This window comes from Channa argus, chromosome 1 (genome assembly GCF_033026475.1).
Source record: "Channa argus isolate prfri chromosome 1, Channa argus male v1.0, whole genome shotgun sequence".
Taxonomy (NCBI): Eukaryota; Metazoa; Chordata; class Actinopteri; order Anabantiformes; family Channidae; genus Channa; species Channa argus.
The window spans coordinates 47,534,787-47,552,926 of NC_090197.1; the positions used below are offsets into that span (position 1 = coordinate 47,534,787).

General features: G+C 37.9%; 2 protein-coding genes across 2 annotated transcripts; one reads left to right on the top strand and one right to left on the bottom strand.

The window, feature by feature from the left end:
- The first annotated feature begins 202 nt into the window (after positions 1 to 202).
- On the top strand, positions 203 to 6,371 carry cdk1 (cyclin dependent kinase 1). Its single transcript, XM_067528040.1, has 8 exons — positions 203 to 331; positions 842 to 884; positions 1,123 to 1,279; positions 1,801 to 1,924; positions 2,728 to 2,898; positions 3,018 to 3,181; positions 3,598 to 3,739; positions 5,721 to 6,371. Exons 2-8 carry the CDS (start codon positions 848 to 850, stop codon positions 5,835 to 5,837), a joined length of 912 nt encoding a protein of 303 aa, XP_067384141.1. The 5' UTR covers positions 203 to 331; positions 842 to 847; the 3' UTR covers positions 5,838 to 6,371.
- A 1,759-nt stretch (positions 6,372 to 8,130) lies between these two features.
- On the bottom strand, positions 8,131 to 17,527 carry ctu2 (cytosolic thiouridylase subunit 2 homolog (S. pombe)). The gene is made up of 16 exons (XM_067528027.1): positions 17,152 to 17,527; positions 16,398 to 16,472; positions 14,694 to 14,772; positions 14,472 to 14,531; positions 13,368 to 13,428; positions 13,145 to 13,254; positions 12,754 to 12,995; positions 12,467 to 12,602; positions 12,240 to 12,371; positions 11,227 to 11,318; positions 11,034 to 11,131; positions 10,632 to 10,721; positions 10,190 to 10,298; positions 8,817 to 8,883; positions 8,540 to 8,598; positions 8,131 to 8,346 (listed from the first exon to the last, which is right to left on the bottom strand). Exons 1-16 carry the CDS (start codon positions 17,205 to 17,207, stop codon positions 8,286 to 8,288), a joined length of 1,527 nt encoding a protein of 508 aa, XP_067384128.1. The 5' UTR covers positions 17,208 to 17,527; the 3' UTR covers positions 8,131 to 8,285.
- Between the last annotated feature and the right edge of the window lie 613 nt (positions 17,528 to 18,140).

Consider the following 18,140-nt stretch of genomic DNA (forward strand, 5'->3'; position numbering starts at 1 on the left):
TAACTCTGAATGGAAAAAATACATACATTGTACATGTACATTAAAATTAGAAATAATATTAAAAAAAATCGATAAACTGGAAGAAGGCGTTACCTGCCTTTAATGCGAAACTCGGGGCATTGACGAATCCGTTCTAAGTGTCCGCCTTCTCTCCCGTCATGCCCAAAGGACCGCCTCCTCTGTTCTCTGATTGGCGGTTTTGAAATGCATCTGGTGAGTTGATTGGTCAGTTTTGAACCGCTTCTGTACTGCGGTTAATTCAAATGAGTCAGAATTCTACCGGTAGTCTGTGCACAAAGAATACGCACTGTAGAATTTGAGGAACATTCAGGTAAATATTATTTCATATTATACAGGTGAAAGTATGAATTGTATCATCTGCCATGTATAGTTTAAAACCTTTACAAAAAGAACATGTATCAAATCTTGATCCGTTTAAAATTTAATTAGGTGCTAGTCTCTATGAACTAGCATTAGCTAACGATAACCTTAGCGTGACTTATCTTGCTTGCTAATATGAAAAAACCGTCTAGTTTGAAGTTTAGCTCATGTTAGGATACTTATACTTGCTAAACTAAAAAGCATTAAAAAAAGAACTTTACTACAGAGTGAGCTATTGCTATTACAATGTTAGTTAAATTAGCAGTTAGTTTACATCATAACGTGTATTACTGTTAACCTAGCTTCACAGCCATATTTTATGTTGTAACGTTAACGTTAGTCAACGTTAGTTTATAATAATGTGATTAAGTTAGCTAAAACCAATCTTGTGTAATTAATGGAGGAATTTAAGCTGTAACGTTATTCTTTTAGCATAACAGCATGTTTGTTTGTTTTTCAGACAATAATGGAGGACTACTTGAAAATAGAAAAAATTGGGGAAGGTTCGTCATGAATAACTTCTAATATGATTTCGACTAAGCTAAAATACTAAATATGTTGTACTGCTGAAGTTTTTGCAGGTTTGGGCTACATGTACGTTAAAAGTGTACATATACATGAACGCTTTCCTTTTTTTAGCATCGTACTATGATTATTTTTTTATGTCTGAAGCTTGTTGAATGATAGACTGGCACTTTTTATTATGACTACAATAACCTTCTAAGCTTGTTGCTGTTACAGGTACCTATGGTGTAGTGTATAAGGGCAGGCACAAGGCCACAGGGCAGGTCGTGGCTATGAAGAAGATCCGCCTGGAGAGTGAGGAGGAGGGGGTTCCTAGCACTGCTGTCAGAGAGGTCTCTCTGCTTCAGGAGCTGAAGCATCCCAATGTTGTACGGTATGCTCATTTTCTGTAGATTACAATGTGTAATACGGAAAAGATATTCAGTCTGCACGTTCTGTCAAGTTTAAGGATTTGCATTATTATTTTTATTTTATGTGAAAGCTTCTGATTATGGTTATGTTAAACTGTAAACATTTATTGGTTTTGTTTCTTTTTAAACAAAAACCTAACAGAATATTTGTGTTTGGTTTGAATTTTGTTCAAGTTTAGGAAGGTCCATATAATAGGCCTGCAGCTTTTTGACCTCTCCAGTCACACATATTCTATTTTTTTTTTTGTATCTTTTTTTTTTTTCCTGTGTTTTTGCTGCTTTTTATGTGGAAATAGTCTAGTTTGATCACTCTGCACAGGGATAGTTACCAGATGATGTTTTCATTGTTCTTAATAGCAGCTGCCTATAGTTTAAACATTTAGTCAAACCTTTCACACACACTATGTGGGGGAAAAGATAAAAATTTAGAGACCTTTAAACATGAAACCAGTATGAACTTAGTCAGTTTTTGTTTTTATCCCAGACTCCTAGATGTTCTGATGCAGGAGTCTCGTCTCTACCTCATCTTTGAGTTTCTGTCCATGGACCTGAAGAAGTACCTCGACTCCATTCCCTCTGGCCAGTACATGGACCCAATGTTGGTCAAGGTAAGTGTGTTTTTTGTTTAATGAACTCTCAGAAGCCCACTTAATGGATCCTAATCCTCTTTTGGTGACAGTTGCATATTGGCAATGCATCTTTCTTTCAAAGCGGTCTGTGCACTGAAATAATACATTTATTTATTTGTTATTATTTTTATTTATGTTTTACTTCAACATATAGCCGGGACCGGGGTTAGAACCACTGCCCCTGTAGTTGGTGGATGACTGCCTTACAAACTAAGCTAAAGCCGCCCCTTCCCAATTATAATAGATAATGCATATGAACTGTTAAATTTGCCAGTAGTAAATCTTGAAGTATTCCAAAGCAGGTAGTTGATAACAGGTAATTATATATTATATATTTGAGTCCCCATCACAAAGAACAGATTAAACTAAAGTTAGAATAATTTATGTTTAAAGTTATTATAATCAAAATTATCTGTCAAAACAATACTGGAGCCACTTATTTTGGACCCTCAAACTTTTCCCAACTGAAGAAGATGTGACTGTATCAGTATTAACCAACTACTCTGCCAACAGTCTTGGGTTTGATTCCTGAACAGGGCTGTGTGGAGATTGCATGTCTCCCCGTTTCCTTCCGGTATTCCATTTTCCCCTCACGAAAAACAAACCACAAAAAAACCCAAACATGTTCGTTAAGGGCCAGACCATAGTGCCAGCACACTCAGTCACAGTGCCTCAGGACTAACCATCCATCTGATCATCAGATGCAATTTTAATGCACACATTGTATGTATGATGACAAACCACTCACTTACATTTATTTTCTTCTTGCACCACCTGTTTAGAGCTACCTTTATCAGATCTTGGAGGGGATTTACTTCTGCCACTGTCGTCGAGTTCTCCACCGGGACCTGAAACCCCAGAACCTCTTGATTGACAACAAGGGAGTTATCAAACTGGCAGATTTTGGCTTAGCTCGAGCATTTGGTGTTCCCGTTCGGGTCTACACCCATGAGGTGAGACTCTATTTACGTGCCACTTCATTAAACTTACATTGACAGTGTGGACACGATGGCAACATTTGATTAATATGAAGCCAAGCTGAATAATTCTGCCTTCCCTCTCATGTCCTAAGGTTGTTACTCTTTGGTACCGGGCTCCAGAGGTCCTCCTGGGTTCACCCCGATATTCAACGCCCGTTGACGTTTGGAGCACTGGGACCATCTTTGCTGAACTTGCCACTAAGAAGCCTCTGTTCCATGGAGACTCAGAGATAGACCAGCTCTTTAGAATCTTCAGGTAGACCAAAACATGATGCCTATAGTGCCTATAACAGTTTTTAACCTCCTTTTGAAGTATTCTTTATTTGTTCATTTAGCCACGTTAAATCATGATTTCTTTTCATTTGGGTTATTTGATGTTAAAGGATTTTCATGTCAAAGTGAAAACCGATCTCTACAAAGCAATGCAAGCTAATTACAAATATAAAACAAAAAGTAATTGCATACCAAAACACTCCTTTTAAAGTAATTTGTCTAATTCACCACAGTGTTAGTCTTAGTTTCAGAGGTCACACATAATATAGTTGCCTTTAGTGACCTCCCTCACTACTCTTTCTTTAGTTCCTGAAGTTTTTGATACCCTACGGTCATCCCTGTAGTTTAACTGTCCGCGCTTACAGACCCCTTTTTGAACCCTCTGTTTGTTTTTTCTAGGACTCTGGGAACCCCAAACAATGACGTGTGGCCTGATGTAGAGAGCTTACCTGACTACAAGAACACCTTCCCTAAATGGAAGTCTGGGAACCTTTCATCAATGGTGAAAAACCTGGATAAGAATGGCCTGGACCTGCTAGCGGTAAGATCAAATTTTGACGTTGGGGCATATTTGCTGATACAAACAGTTTTATTCACACTGTCAGTGTTGACAATTCTGTAACATCTACTGAACTAAGGTGATATAAACAGCATTCAAAACAGATTCCTCATATGAAAAACAAAATGCAGGATATTAATATTTTTGTTTACACATGAATTGCAGATTTTCTGTCTGCTTCAGAGCATCCTGTGTGTCCTTCAAGATTGTCAGCAACGGGTTATCTGATAATTGGTAGAAACTGAACAATTCACACCTAAACGGTCTTTGAAAGTCTTAGTTTTCAGGTGCATCTCCACAACTAGTTAGACCAGCAGTGTCTGCCAGTTTATCCTATCAATGTATTGTACAGTTAAGCTGATAATGATTTTACATTCTAGTAAGTAATACTAGAAACACAAGAATTTAGTATTTGTATCAAACTCAATATTGGCAAGTACTCAAAGGTAAGTACTTGTAGTTCATCTCGGGAAAAAGATTAGGAAATTCTTCCTCATTCTTGTCATGTATTTTTAATAATATCTAAACATATGAGCAAACGGCTGCCACCATCTCGTATAGTTACTGTGGTTACAGGTGGTGATCTCATTTGTCATAGTAGAAAAGTGTTTGTACCAAGGCTGAGCTAAGCTGACCCAGGAGCAAGATTCCCTCACATTTGAGTTAAGTAGCAAACATTTAGAGGGAGATTTGGTTGGTTGGTTGACTGCTGACATTAAATCTTTTTTTTTTTTTTTTTTTGACCGCTGCACAATAATGTTACACCTGCAGCACTAAAGGTTGAATTATCTTACCTTCATGTATGTTGGGAATTTGCTTGCTTTTCTTAGTTTGTACCAGCTAAGTAAGATTGTTCTTACTAATATTACTGCAGCAGGTTAAGCCGCTAAATCAAATCTCTTTTAAACTAGAGAATTTAGATGGTGAAAGCTTTTACTAATCAGGAGCTAGAATTTGTTTCTATAGATGCTGCCAACCACTTAAAAAAAGGGTTTATACAGGGTGGTTAAAATTCAGATTGATTAGGTTTTGTTTTTACATGTCATCCAAGAATTCCAGCTGGAACATGAGAACAAGTAGCACAAAATATTGTAAATGCTCTGCTTGTATAGCGCTTTTATCCAAAGCGCTTTACAATGTAGCTTCTTATTCAACCTTTCTAACACACACACACACACACACAAAGCAGTGTCTCCCATGTAAGGTGCTCATCTCAACAACTGGAAACAACTTAGTGTGTCAACTAAGTGTCTTGCCTAAGGACATTTCGATATTTAGTCAGATACAGAGAGTCGAACAACTGCCTTACCAACTGAGCTATTATTTTAGAAGACTTTTATCCCCTCATCGTTGCCACTGAAATGGGAATTAAAATTGTTTATTTTTAAGTTTTGTATATCAGTTACTTATGAGTAGGAAAAACTCAGTGAGCAGTAACTGTTCATTTTTGATTGTTGAGGTCTTCTCAATTGTTTGCATGTGTGCGCACGATTTTGAGTTTGTACAGTTTAATAGAAAAATGGTCATCCAGTAGTAATCCATTTGTGTCACAAGGACAGCCTCTGGGTCATTTGAAGAAGTCTGTACTAGTACACTTCTATGTGAAAACAACCAAATACAAAATGAACTCTAGTGTGAAAAGTGCATACTGTATTTGGAAAACTCACATTTCCACTTTTTATGTGCACGAGCGCCGGTCCCAAGCCTGGTAAAATTGGGAAGGGTTGTGTCAGGAAGGGCATCCAGCGTTAAAACCAAATCAACATGTGGCCAAATGATCCACTGGGGCGACCCTGAACTTGCAGGATAAGCTTAAAGGACAAAAAAGAGGGACTTTCAAATACATTGCTGAATAATTGAAACAGGCTCATTTAGTCCTTCATGCTGTCCTCAATGTAAAAGATTATTAATGGATATTAGCACACTTATAAGTTTATTTTTTTGTCTTGTATCTCTGCTGTAGAAAATGTTGACCTACAATCCTCCGAAGAGAATCTCTGCACGGGAGGCCATGACTCACCCATACTTTGATGACCTGGACAAATCCACCCTGCCTGCAGCCACCATCACCAAAAACTAAAACACATAGTGACTTAAAGGACATCTTCACTGATTTTGAATTTGCTTCATTTGGTTCTAGTTTGGATAGTTCATGTAAATAAATTTAATTTTAAACTTCCTTATATTAAAATGTCTCTCTACTTCTAGCTGAAAAACACAGACAGATGATGTCACCTGGAGGAACCTTCAGTTAAGATTGTCATCTTGTTGCTCACACTATAGAGTTTGTAATTGCAGTCAACCTGCTTTTCTCCTTCAGATGACATCTGAACTCCCAATGATGTCATCTGGAGGCTTTTTCCAGCTAGAAGCAGACAAATATTGCTATAGAAAAGTTAGAGGGAAGTTTAAAAGCAATGTGCATTTACACCCTACCCTAATGCAAATTAAAATTGGTGAATTTGCACTTAACACATTTATAACCAGTGTGAATTGTCTGTAAATACTTGTGTGTCTGTGTGGAAGAGACAGAAATTCATTGTAGAAATTTTAAAGTTTTGTCTTTCAGCAATGTCTTTTTCAATAAAACTGCACTTTCTGCTGTTCTCATCAGTCTGACCGTCCTGTTTTTGGTTTGTCATGTGCTCACCTGACTTTGTACGCACAGGGCATCTGAACACACAAAACTGGACCATTTTGATTACATTTTGATGTTTTAAATGATCAGTCCATTTCTGGGACACCAGAGGTACTGAAACTGACTGGTCTTTGAAACAAATTTGAGTTTAAGCATGTAGTTCCAACAGATCCTTGTATCATGTAATACATTTTTGTTCAAGCCTGGACCACAAAACTAGTTACCATAAACACATCAAAAGGCTTTAACTAAATACATTCTTTACTGTCAGCATGTTTCAGATAGTAAAATGTCTCTGCAGTGCAGGACATGTTTTGGACACCTTTTGAAGGGAAGCAACAGACATCAAGCCCATCAGACAAACTCTTCTCTAATAGGCCTGTGGAGGCTGCAGGTTAGGCAGCAGTCGTCTTTTCCTTTCAGCTGTTCCCTTTCAGGTGTCGCCACAGTGAATCATGTGCCTCCATCTAACCCTGTCCTCTGCGTCCTCTTCTCTCACACCAACTAACTTCATGTCCTCTCTCACTACATCCATAAATCTCCTCTTTGGTCTTCCTCTAGACCTCCTGCCTGGCAGCTCCAACCTCAACAAGCTTCCACTACTCTTTCCCACAACTTCATTGTGTGACTCATCAGCTTTATTCCTCTGTAGCTGCCACAGCTCTGCACATCTCCCTTGTTCTTAAAAATGGGCATCAGTACACTTCTCCTCCAGTCCTCAGCATCCTCTCACTCTCCAAGATCTTGTTAAACAAACTAGTCAGAAACTCTACTGCCACCTCTCCTAGACACTTCCATACCTCCACAGATATGTCATCAGGGACCAACTGCCTTTCCACTCTTCATCCTCTTCAACATCCTCCTCACTTCACTCTTACTAATCTTTGCTACTTCCTGCTCCACACCAGTCACCTCTTCTACTCTTCATTCGCTTTCATTTTCCTCATTCATCAACTCTTCAAAGTTCTCTTTCCATCTTCCCATCACACTCCTGGCACCTGTCAATACATTTCCATCCTTATCTTTAATCCCACTAACCTGCTGCACATCCTTCCCACCACTCTCTCTTTGTCTCGCCAACCTGTACAAATCCACCTCTCCCTCTTTAGTATCCAACCTAACATACAAGTCCTCATATGCTCTTTGTTTGGCCTTTGCCACCTCTATCTTCACCTTACGCTGTATCTCCCTGTACTCCTGTCTACTCTCTTCAGTCCTCTCAGTGTCCCACTTCTTCTTAGCTAACCTCTTTCTCTGTATACACTCCTGAACTTCCTCGTTCCACCACCAAGTCTCCTTGTCCGCTTTCCTCTTTCCAGATGACACACCGAGTACCCTCCTACCTGTCTCCCTGATCACATTAGCTGTAGTTGTCCAGTTACCTGGAAGCACCTCCAAACCACCCAGAGTCTGTCTGTGTTCCTCCCTGAAAACTACACAACATTCTTCCATTTTACACACCATCATCTTGTGTTGGTAGCACTGTTTTGTTTTTGTGAGGCATAAAACAATGTATACATGGCTTAATGCCAAGCTTAAGCTAATAGGAACTAATCTAACAAGCTGAAGCACAGCTTTAAATAAGTAAGCTTTTTTACAAGTTTTCCAACTTGAAATTGTTACATTATGTTGCCGACAAGAAATATCTAACCTTTAATATTAACCTTAATATTACAAAACAGAAGATGTTAACATTGGAAAATGAGAAGATAATATATTGAGAAAAACCTTCAAATGGAAATAAGGAAAACACTTTAATATTTTCAGTTTCTAAAATGTTCAGCTGAATGTGTTACAGTTTTTATAGCTGGATGTAGGATTAAATGACCATAAATATGATGTACATTCTTTTTGCTGGATGTGAACAGGTGAACTGTGCAGGTTCTCCCTCTAATCCTCTTCATCCCCATCATCCAACAGGAACTCACCAATCTCCTCCTTCATCTGAGACCTACACAACACAACATAACTTTAGCTCCAATCAGGATAGCACTTGAAGATTTGTGTCTTTATGTGATTATAAGCTCTTTTTTGTTTGAGTTTAATGAAGTAAGTAGTCCTTTTTGAAACGACTGTCTTATGGTTAATGTAAACCCGTTCTTGGACTCAATCAACAGCGATCTTAAGAGGAAAAACCTCCCCACCTCCTGTGCCGCCTCTGGGCCTCAGACAGGATGTACCGAGGGAGATGTTCCACTGATGACTAAAAGGAAAACAAAGATACAGAGAAAGTAAGAAAGTCGTCCACACGATCACAACCTTTGCATCACTGCTCCTGACATGGTCTAACAAATTAAGAAACAAAACATTTTTACACTATATAAAAACCTTTTATGCTTGTGATTTATTAGGACACAAATAATTATTAAGCACAAATGTGTACATTGCATTTGAAATGCAACCTAAACTGTTTTCACTTACGATGTCTTTGATGGTCAGCTGACAGCTGTAACACAACAAGCTCCTCAGATCGCTCATCTCTGCTCCACTGTAATAAAAATTATCAGTGACTCTCACAAAAGTAGAGTCTTAACATGATGACAGTTTACTAGTCTGAGTTGGTCTTAACCTAAATAAGCTGTGTAAAGGTTTCCTGAAGCATCACTCAAAGAACCAGGAGATGAGCAAAGGATCACAGCAGCAAACAGATATGAGCTGGGAAATTTCTACTATAGCAGTTTTTTAATAAATATCAGAATAAATACCAATACCGAATATTTAAGAGGTTCTAACATTATGTCTACTGTATAACGCTATTTTCAAAAGAATTGGAATATATGAAATGTAAATAAAAAGAATGCAATAATTTGTCAATTATACATATTAAACATAATTCAACATATTTTTGATTGTAAATAACACAGACATATCAAATGTAGACACTGAGGCATTCACTTATTTATTGAAAGATATTTGGTCATTTTAAATTTGATGTGCAACAGGTTTAAGAAAAGTTGGGACAGGGGCATGTTTACCACTGTGTTCCATCACATCTTTGGTTTGGGAGAAGACAAGTTGTTATTTTAGGTTTTGAAATTAAATTTTTTTCCCCCTTCTTGCTGGATGTGAAACATCAGCTGCTTAATTGTTTGTGATGTTTTCAGTGGCTGACAGCTCTGGACTACAAGCAAGTTAAGTTTAACACCCAGACTCTTACTACTGAGCACTGCCCTTAGAATATGTGTAGAATATAGTTTGGCATTGTGTTGCCAAAAAAAAAATATCAAGACCTTCACTGAAAAATAAGTCATCTCTATGTCAGCATATCTTGTCCAAACCTCTATATATCATTCAGCCATTAATGGTTCTACAGAAACTATACACGAATACAAAAATACAGGTATAATATCCTTTTTATGTTGAGAAACATTATTTATAAGTTTTGCTTTTTCTCCACACAGTCATGAACAAAGTTATAACATACAAACTTATTCCTAAAATATCCATCCATGATATGACCTGTTGTCATTTAAAGGAGTGTTTTTATATAGCATTAAACAACTTCAGTCCAGTCTTTGTTGACTCTGTCCCAACTATTTGAAACATCCTGCTGGCATCAAATTCAATTCAACCAAAACTAAACATAATAGCTCAGTTTCAACATTTGATATGTTGTCTTTGTATTATTATTAACTGTAGGTTCTACCTGATTTGCAAACCTCTGTTTGCAAATCACTGATAATTTTCAACTTTTATTTACATCTTTATCTTTCTCTTGCACAATGTTTCAACTTTTCTGGAAATAGGGTAGTAGATGATAACACGAGTTGTCAAATAAACCACTGAGTACTTACTTGGCAAAAGAACAGCAACCTCCACCTCTCTCTACTCTCCCACAGTCTTCTCTTCCTCCAGAGGAACAGCACTGCCCGGTGGGAGCAACAGGTTCTGGCTCCACTGGGGCTTTAAAGGAAATACATTTTATTAACACCTAAAAACTGAGCGTAGAGATGTTTACTGCACTGCCTGTGGTACACTGTATTTTTCTACTGCAGAATTCAGTTGGCAAACACACCTAGAAAAGGGCTGTGACCACTGCTGCAGAGAGTTTTATGGCATCTTCATAGCTGTGCCACTGTTAGCAGTTCACAAATTGACAGGCTAAATATCAAAGGACAGAGGAGGCTTGGTTCTGTTTGTCCCCAAACTATCTTCATATACTATTTGGAAAAATGCCAAAGATTACATGAGCATAGACAGAAAAGGGCACAAGTAGATGTGAAACCTGTGCAATACCTAGCTTTTGTGTTAGGATCTTTGCTGATGAAGATGTGTTCTTGGAGAGCTGCTCTGAGATCAGTGTGGCCTGGAAGGCTGAAGCTTTCCCTGAAACAGAAGAGGAATAAAGGGAATGGGGGGGTGGGAAAAGTCACACTAGATTAATTGAACACTGACCATAGCGTCATGGTAGAAAAACCAAAGACATGATTGCAGACTTTAGGAGAGGAGAAGGTGGGAAATGGTACTGAATTCACGTGTCTTGGTTTTAGTCGTCTCCACAAATCATGACATCACTGTTGGCTCACATGCAGATTTTAGTGGAAAATAAAAATTAAGGGAAACTAAAGTCTTTTTTCGGAGTCAGTTTTGGAGCTCAGATTAAAGTTTCTAAAAGCTAATAAGCTACACAGCACTCACCAACAACTGTATCCAGGGTGCACATACAGAGAAGACATCTGTCACTGTGATCAGCTGCAGAGGAGCTCCTACATGCTGTCTGCAGCTTCTCACTGGTCCTGCAAGACACACAGCAGGAGGTGTTAATGACCAGGTGGTGTGTTTCTCAACTGAAGGTGTGTGTGTGTGTGTGTCACATTTGATTCCTGCTGACCTGTAGATGGTGCTAACAGTGGAGGGGAAGTCTGCCTGAAGTCTGATGATAAAGGACTCTGTGAGACGCTGGACACTGGCCTTGTCTGGCATCTGTGGGGCACACACACAATCACACACCCTGTCACATACCCACCACTTTGGTGATGGGCATATGTTGTTGAACCACTGTTACGACTCAGTCAGCAGGTGGTAGGATCGTACGACTATAAATTTATAAATACACAGGCTCAAATCTGAGCCTGAAAGAAAGAAATCTTTGCAAACAAGTATTAAGTTCATTTTTGGTGCTGAGAGGTATTTATATTTTTGTAGATTATGTCTACATTGGATGGATGTCACCTACTTCTCACACTCGTTGTAAGAAATGTTTTATGACCATTTGAGTAAAAAAAAAAAAAAAAAAAATGGTACGACCTTTATTCATTTATTATTTATTTATTTTATAGAAGACCAAGTACATTATTAGGGGTCTCCTACAGTAAACAAACAATTTCATTATTAACAATATACAGTTTTTATGTTATTAATTTTGGGTTTTAATTTGACTGTAAAACCTTTTTAGGGCCTAATCAGAGAGAATGTGTTTTAGAAGTCAGTGTTTATGTAATGGTTTTCAATGAGAGTGAAGCGATTTGTGTGCTGTTTTGTCAGCAGTGACCTGAACACAAAAGAGCTAAATTCTGACCACCCAACGTCACCAGAGTTTATATCATTGTCCAATCAGATGAACTGAGAGACCTGATAATTGACAGATTACTAAACTGTCCCAACTCATCCTGGCATAAACCAAGTAACCATCATTAATGAAGTTCTGACAGTATGTGCAATAACCACACGGAGGGATTTTCTTTATTCCATTTTAACATTTATACTACTACATAGTTTTATTGTTGTGGCTGATCAGTGCATAGTGATGTCACAGCATTGACACCACCTGGTGGTATTAATGTTATCACTGATGGGTATAGCTTGATGGGTTAAGTCACATTTACTGTTACTGGCTGATCTTACCTTAGTGTCCAGGCTTGGTATGAGCACAGAGGGCACGTGGAACAGATGGTTGTAGTAAGCTATTTCTTTGGCTGAGTAGTCCCTCATTGGTCTCACTGATATTACGTCACCATATCTGGAGTCTGAGAAACCCTGTTAACACAAACAGTTTGATCACACAGCGAACAGCATGAAATAAAGAAACATTCTGAGCTTGTGAATGCAGTGTTTTCCGTGCTAAAACCCACCGTGTCCCGAGCCAGGTGTGCTCCTCTGCCCAGTGATATACTAGTTAGTAGTTTGACAGCCAGTCTAGTGCAGTTGTCTCCCAGCATCAGTTTGCTATAGCCTTTGGTACGAGCTGTGTGCACCAGCAGGTGCTGCCTTTGAAGAGAGCATTATTTTACATTACCACTGTTATCTACTGGGCTCCCTTTGTATCTGAACACTTGGTCCTGACCCTGAAGTGTCATTTTGAAAAAGACCAAATAATACTCCTACAAAACACATCAATTGGATACCTGCCGCTTCTGACCTTAATGTGCTGAGCAGGTCTTGTCTGGCTGTTAGGGTTTTAGCAGAAAGGATCAGTTGCTGCAGGATCTGTGTGTTGGCCTCCGGAACCTCAGGAATGGAGGTCTGCCCCTGATCCTGTGGTGTCAGACAGCTGCTGCGGTTACTCTGGATGAAGTGATCCACAGCTGCTTTGTAGGTGCTGCTTGGTTTCTCTGAGGGTGATAGGGCAGACTCCAAAACTGAACTGGGAAGGTCCAGAACCTGAGGAGGAGAGAGGGACACAATCATTTATATGGTATAACATTTTAGGCCACAATGTGCATGTTAGAAAGAGGCATTAGACTCTGGAAAGTCTATTTACTGGATTTCATTCTATGTGCTGAACAGACCCCTCCTGCATCCTCACTGACCTGTTCCAGAGGGATGATGTAGAAGGGAAAACCAGTAGCTCTGAACAAAGCCTGCAGCTCAGCTAGCGTCCTCTGCCGCTCTTCCACAGGTTGACCCACAGCACCACCCTCTGAGATGAACCATACACACAATTAGTTGAAAAATCCCTTAATTATTTAAGAAACGACAAATTCTGAAAGTGGTTGCACTGGGTGACATAGTGATGCTCTTCATTTCATTTACCATCAATGTGGACAATACCAGGTATGAATCTCAACTTCTTGTGAGCATTCTGACTTATACCCTGGGAGGAGGAAGAAGAAGTTGTTAACATTTTCAACTGCAATGAAAATAAAGAAGAGAGATCTTTTGGCCACAGGGTTATTAGTTTTCAAGCATTTAACCATTTCAACTATTACATAACTGAATGTAAAAAAAAAAACAACAGGGCCAGGATTTTGGTAATTTGCTTCTGTTGAAGCTTCTGTTGAGACTGTTGAAGAATGACCAAAATGACACAGGACTAACTAAAAAAAAAGTAACCAAAAATTAGGAGACAAAATAAAACAAAACAATTAAAAATACAGTAAGTGACTGAAAACAGACAAAATTAGAGCAAAACGAGACAGATGACAACATATAATGTGACAGTCTCCTTTGTAGTGATTTTATTTCTTATGATGAAGTATGATGGTCCCATATAGGAGGAATGTAGAGCTTTTTACTTGTCTGTGCCCAGGGGCATATTTTTCCATAACTCGTCCATATCTGCTGACACTGATGTTTTAGATTTTTAGACTTGAGGTTTTTGTTCTTATTGGTGACTACATGGCAATGCATAAGCAAGACTGAACTAAATCTAAGATTTTCTTATGGCTAAAATTAAAAGTTGATACTTTAAGCTACAATGTGCAACTCTGGCTAGCAGTAGCATGAGACTGCTCTTCTACACTCTGCTACACTCTGCACCTCCTTTCAGGTATTAGTCATTGTCAAATTACATCAATAAAAATTTACTAATCAAGCAGAAATGGGTAAGCAAACTCAAAAACCTTTAGAAGTGAATATTTCTGAACAGGAGGCATCAAAGCAAGTTGCAACAAAAAATGTGTTTTGGACTTATGTGTAGAAGTTTTCATTCTTAAGTGATCCACAGTCCACACAGAACATTTAAGTGGAAATCAGGTATTTGTTTTTGGAAAGAGTTCACTAATGAACAGATGTGATTAAACATCAGTGATTTGTAAGTTGTGTTGGAACCATGAACCAAACACTTGTACACACTATCAAATTAGGGTTTCAGGTGACTACACAGAGACAGATGGACTGATAGAAAAACTGGCAAACCTCTTGTACTTGATAGAGCATTGAAAAGGAAGAAGGACCTCCAGATACAGCCAGCAGCACCTGCAACCAGGGAAGACACTCTCAGTAACAGAACTACTGCAACTAATCCACAAAAAAAGTCATGCAGTAAAGTAAATTCTGTCAAGTGTTGCTAGGCCAAAACATGTGTTATTATTCAGAGATTATGCAATTAATATATGAAATAAAGCACACTGAGCTCACCGTCTCTCCAGGGAAAATCACCCTGTTTTTGCCCAGCATGGCTCTGAACTTGTGAATGAAGTAATCTTTGAAACAACCCCTGAACCAGAAGTAGAAAAAAGATTTGAGAAAAGTCATAATACAATTCATAATACAATTCTTTAAAAAAAATGTTTTCATCCACGAACAGGAAACAGGCAGCGCTTATGACCGATACATCTACAGAACTACAGTTGTCTTTTTGTCTATCTTTGTCACTACAGATATTACCATGAAATAAGTTGAAACAGGTAGTTTTGTATTTTATAGGTCTGGTTCATGTTTATTACAAAGAAACTACTAGCAGTGTTTACTGCGGCACTTTGTTTTTATATATTACTCATCTGTTTTTAGCCTATTGTTATCCAGATATAGCTATTGCTTATCAAGCTATTATCTAATTTTTACTTTAGTAATTACCATAAGATTATGTTGATTAAGAATTGTTTTTATTAATAAAACAATCCTGTTACATACTTATTACTGAAATATTATCCATATCACCTATTATTACCTAGATATTACACATATTACCTTTATTTTTCCGAAATATTACCTAACAATTAGTGGGCCTGGTGCCTCAATGATAGGCATACAGAACTCCACAGGTTCGAATCCTACCCATACTAGCTGTGGCCCTGCCCAGCCATCAAGGGTGTCCTTGGTGCTGGTCCTCGGCCCGGACAAAATAGGAAGGTTGCGACAGGAAGGGCATCTGGTGTAAAAACACGTGCCAAACCGTGCGGAACACCTTTCGCTGTGGCGACCCCGGAAGGGACAAGCCGAAAGCCATTGATCTTGATCTGAATTTTTTTTACTTCAAAATTACTGAGCTGTTAAATAAATTGCTACCATAATTTTGTAATTTTACTATTGCTATTATTATAATTACTGCGTATATGCAGTCTCTTCCTCTGTGTAACACCAGTGCACTGGTGTGGGATGGTCCACAATACCTGACAAAAATGACTTTTGTAAGTTAGTGTATTTTAACATCAGCCTAGCCTCGTGTTCAATGTTATCCTGGGAGAACTGGTTTCAGCTGCTCTGCTCTCTACAAATGGAAAAAGCTACAGAAAACTCTGAAACTCAAAGTGATCACTTTTCCTAATGTAAAACTGTTTAGTGTGTGTGAAGTTTCTGTGTCTGTACATTCTTATTCTTATCCTCAGTTCTCTGTTTATAAAGAGATCACAATGATGCCCGTTTTCTGATCCTGTGTCAGTTTTCCATTTTCATGAACAACTGTGAGGTTATGTTCCTCCTTTATTACAGAAACTTACTTCTTACAGAAACACTTTTTAGTTACTATTTATTGCCTTTTTTGTTATTTTTAAGCTCCTGTCAGTGAAACTCAAACGTTCCTGTGCAGATGTTTCTCAATGAAACCTTTGAGCTCCACAATAGGCATCAGGTATGACCTCTTTTTTCCAATGTTTTTATTGTTTATTGTGCATTAATAGTTGAATTTATTTAGCTATAGCTTAACAGTATCTAAAAGCTGAGTAAAAACAAAGTACAGAAAATCTTTCAGATTTTATTTTTTCTTTACCCCTGCGTAGTGAACATGCTTTTTAATAATAGTGCATCTATTGTCGCCAGAATTATCTCTATTTCCTGCAAAAAGTAAGAATATTTGAAGTGATGCAAGCAGTTAAGACCTTGAGGCTCAAGCGTTTTGCTTACCTGCAGTATGCATCTCCTGCTCTGATGACCACAGCTGCACTTGCCTCTTTGCATTTGACACATTTCTTGGAAACACTGAGAAAACAGAGGAATTTCAGACATCTTAAAAACCCATGTGTTTTCATTGTTAACATAGATGTGTACTGGAACATCACAGTGGTTAGATGGTTTTTAATAATAGACTAGAATAACTGCACACTGTTCTTATTGGTTTTTATTTGATTAATTAAAATTATAACACTATAAACTCTGCAAAAGTGAAGAGGTGTGAAGACTTTCTGAAATTACTCTTTATCAAGTCACATAAAAGTTTTCTAACAATTTTTAGAGGTGAACAACAATGTGAGCGATATATCATGTTTATTTTGAAGCATTTGATATAATATTTCAATGAATAAATTAGGCTATTAACAAAGTGTTATTATCTAGTCTAAATTAAGTGGGGGCACTCTCCAGGAGATATGGTTGCAGACTGTATTTTTTATACATTTTTAACAACATGAAAGGTAATAAAGAACAAATTTAAATAATCAAATTAAAAACTTTTAAACGGAGAATTGAAACGGCATAATTACTTTTCTGAACAATATTTGTGTAAATTATCTGAGTGGTTATAATAGTAGTAGGCTAATCCTTAGGTACATCAGCATAGGAGGAATATGTAGGAACAGCTGATCTCACTAAAAAGTTACTGGGTAATGACCTTTCACAAGTCATAGAGTCTACACCTGGTTGGGTCACACTGAGGTCCTACCTGCGCAACTCGGTGCTTTCCAGTTCATTACGATAGTCTTCTAACACCTGGCACATTGGGAGGAGGGCTGACAAGCCAAAGGTCTTGGTCTACGTGGTCTAGTTTTCTTAAGAAAAGTCTTTCAATAATGTGTATATCTAACTTTAAAACCAGCAAAATGTCGCCCAGTGAGATTCCAGTTGCAGATACTTTCCACTAAAAATTAGGTCCTGAAATAAATGTGATACCTACAATCTCGCCTTTGTCTGAAATGTCACCAACGGCTATAGGCTGCGCTGTAATATGGGTCAATGTTATGTTTAAACTTTTTTCCCTGCAAAAAGCATGTCTGCTATTGTCTCCTGTCTCGTAATTCCGGGTCTTTTTGATGACGTAGACATTCCCTTCCTCATCTGGCTTCTTCTTCTTCTTCTTCCTCTTCTTCTTCTTCCTGTTTGAAGACGCATCCACAATACCGTGTTACTGTCACCAACAGGTACGGAGTAGGGATCGATGATAAAACTCAAAGCCTTCACTAACCGATATGCTAATACCTCTGACTCTTTTCCTGCTCAAACTTTATGATGATGACGAAACCGATTGAAAGCTGAAAAGATCTCTTTTTAAAAATTATTGATACATTTGTTGATAATCCATAGTGAACAGTATGACGACAACCATGAGATAATTGTACGCTTTGTACACAGAAATATTGAAAGGAATATGTTTTAGGAAACATCAATCAGGTTTTTTTTTTTTAAATGAACAGGGAAAAATAAAATAGACAAACAAATAAGTAAATTAATAATCACAACAGGTAAATTCCCTGAACCATAATCAGAATTTACACTGGTTCTTACAGTTTTTCTCACACTCACTTGATTTTGACTGACACACTAGATTGTGTTTCTAAAATGTTATACAAAATGTACACAAAATACATTTTAACTTTATGCATAACATTACACAAAGCAGGTAAGAATATATAGGAAGAAAATACCTATGTAAGT

What these genes read in the sequence shown, in the direction of transcription:
- cdk1 (XM_067528040.1), top strand. Translation starts at nt 848, where the DNA reads ATGGAGGACTACTTGAAAATAGAAAAAATTGGGGAAG. An exon ending in AAGCATCCCAATGTTGTACG is followed by an intron (nt 1,280 to 1,800) that starts GTATGCTCATTT and finishes TTTTTATCCCAG; the next exon opens with ACTCCTAGATGTTCTGATGC. An exon ending in ATGGCCTGGACCTGCTAGCG is followed by an intron (nt 3,740 to 5,720) that starts GTAAGATCAAAT and finishes TCTCTGCTGTAG; the next exon opens with AAAATGTTGACCTACAATCC.
- ctu2 (XM_067528027.1), bottom strand. Translation starts at nt 17,207, where the DNA reads ATGTGCCAGGTGTTAGAAGACTATCGTAATGAACTGGAAAGCACCGAG. An exon ending in GCAGGAGATGCATACTGCAG is followed by an intron (nt 14,773 to 16,397) that starts GTAAGCAAAACG and finishes CTTCTGGTTCAG; the next exon opens with GGGTTGTTTCAAAGATTACT. An exon ending in GATCCTAACACAAAAGCTAG is followed by an intron (nt 10,299 to 10,631) that starts GTATTGCACAGG and finishes TTTCCTTTAAAG; the next exon opens with CCCCAGTGGAGCCAGAACCT.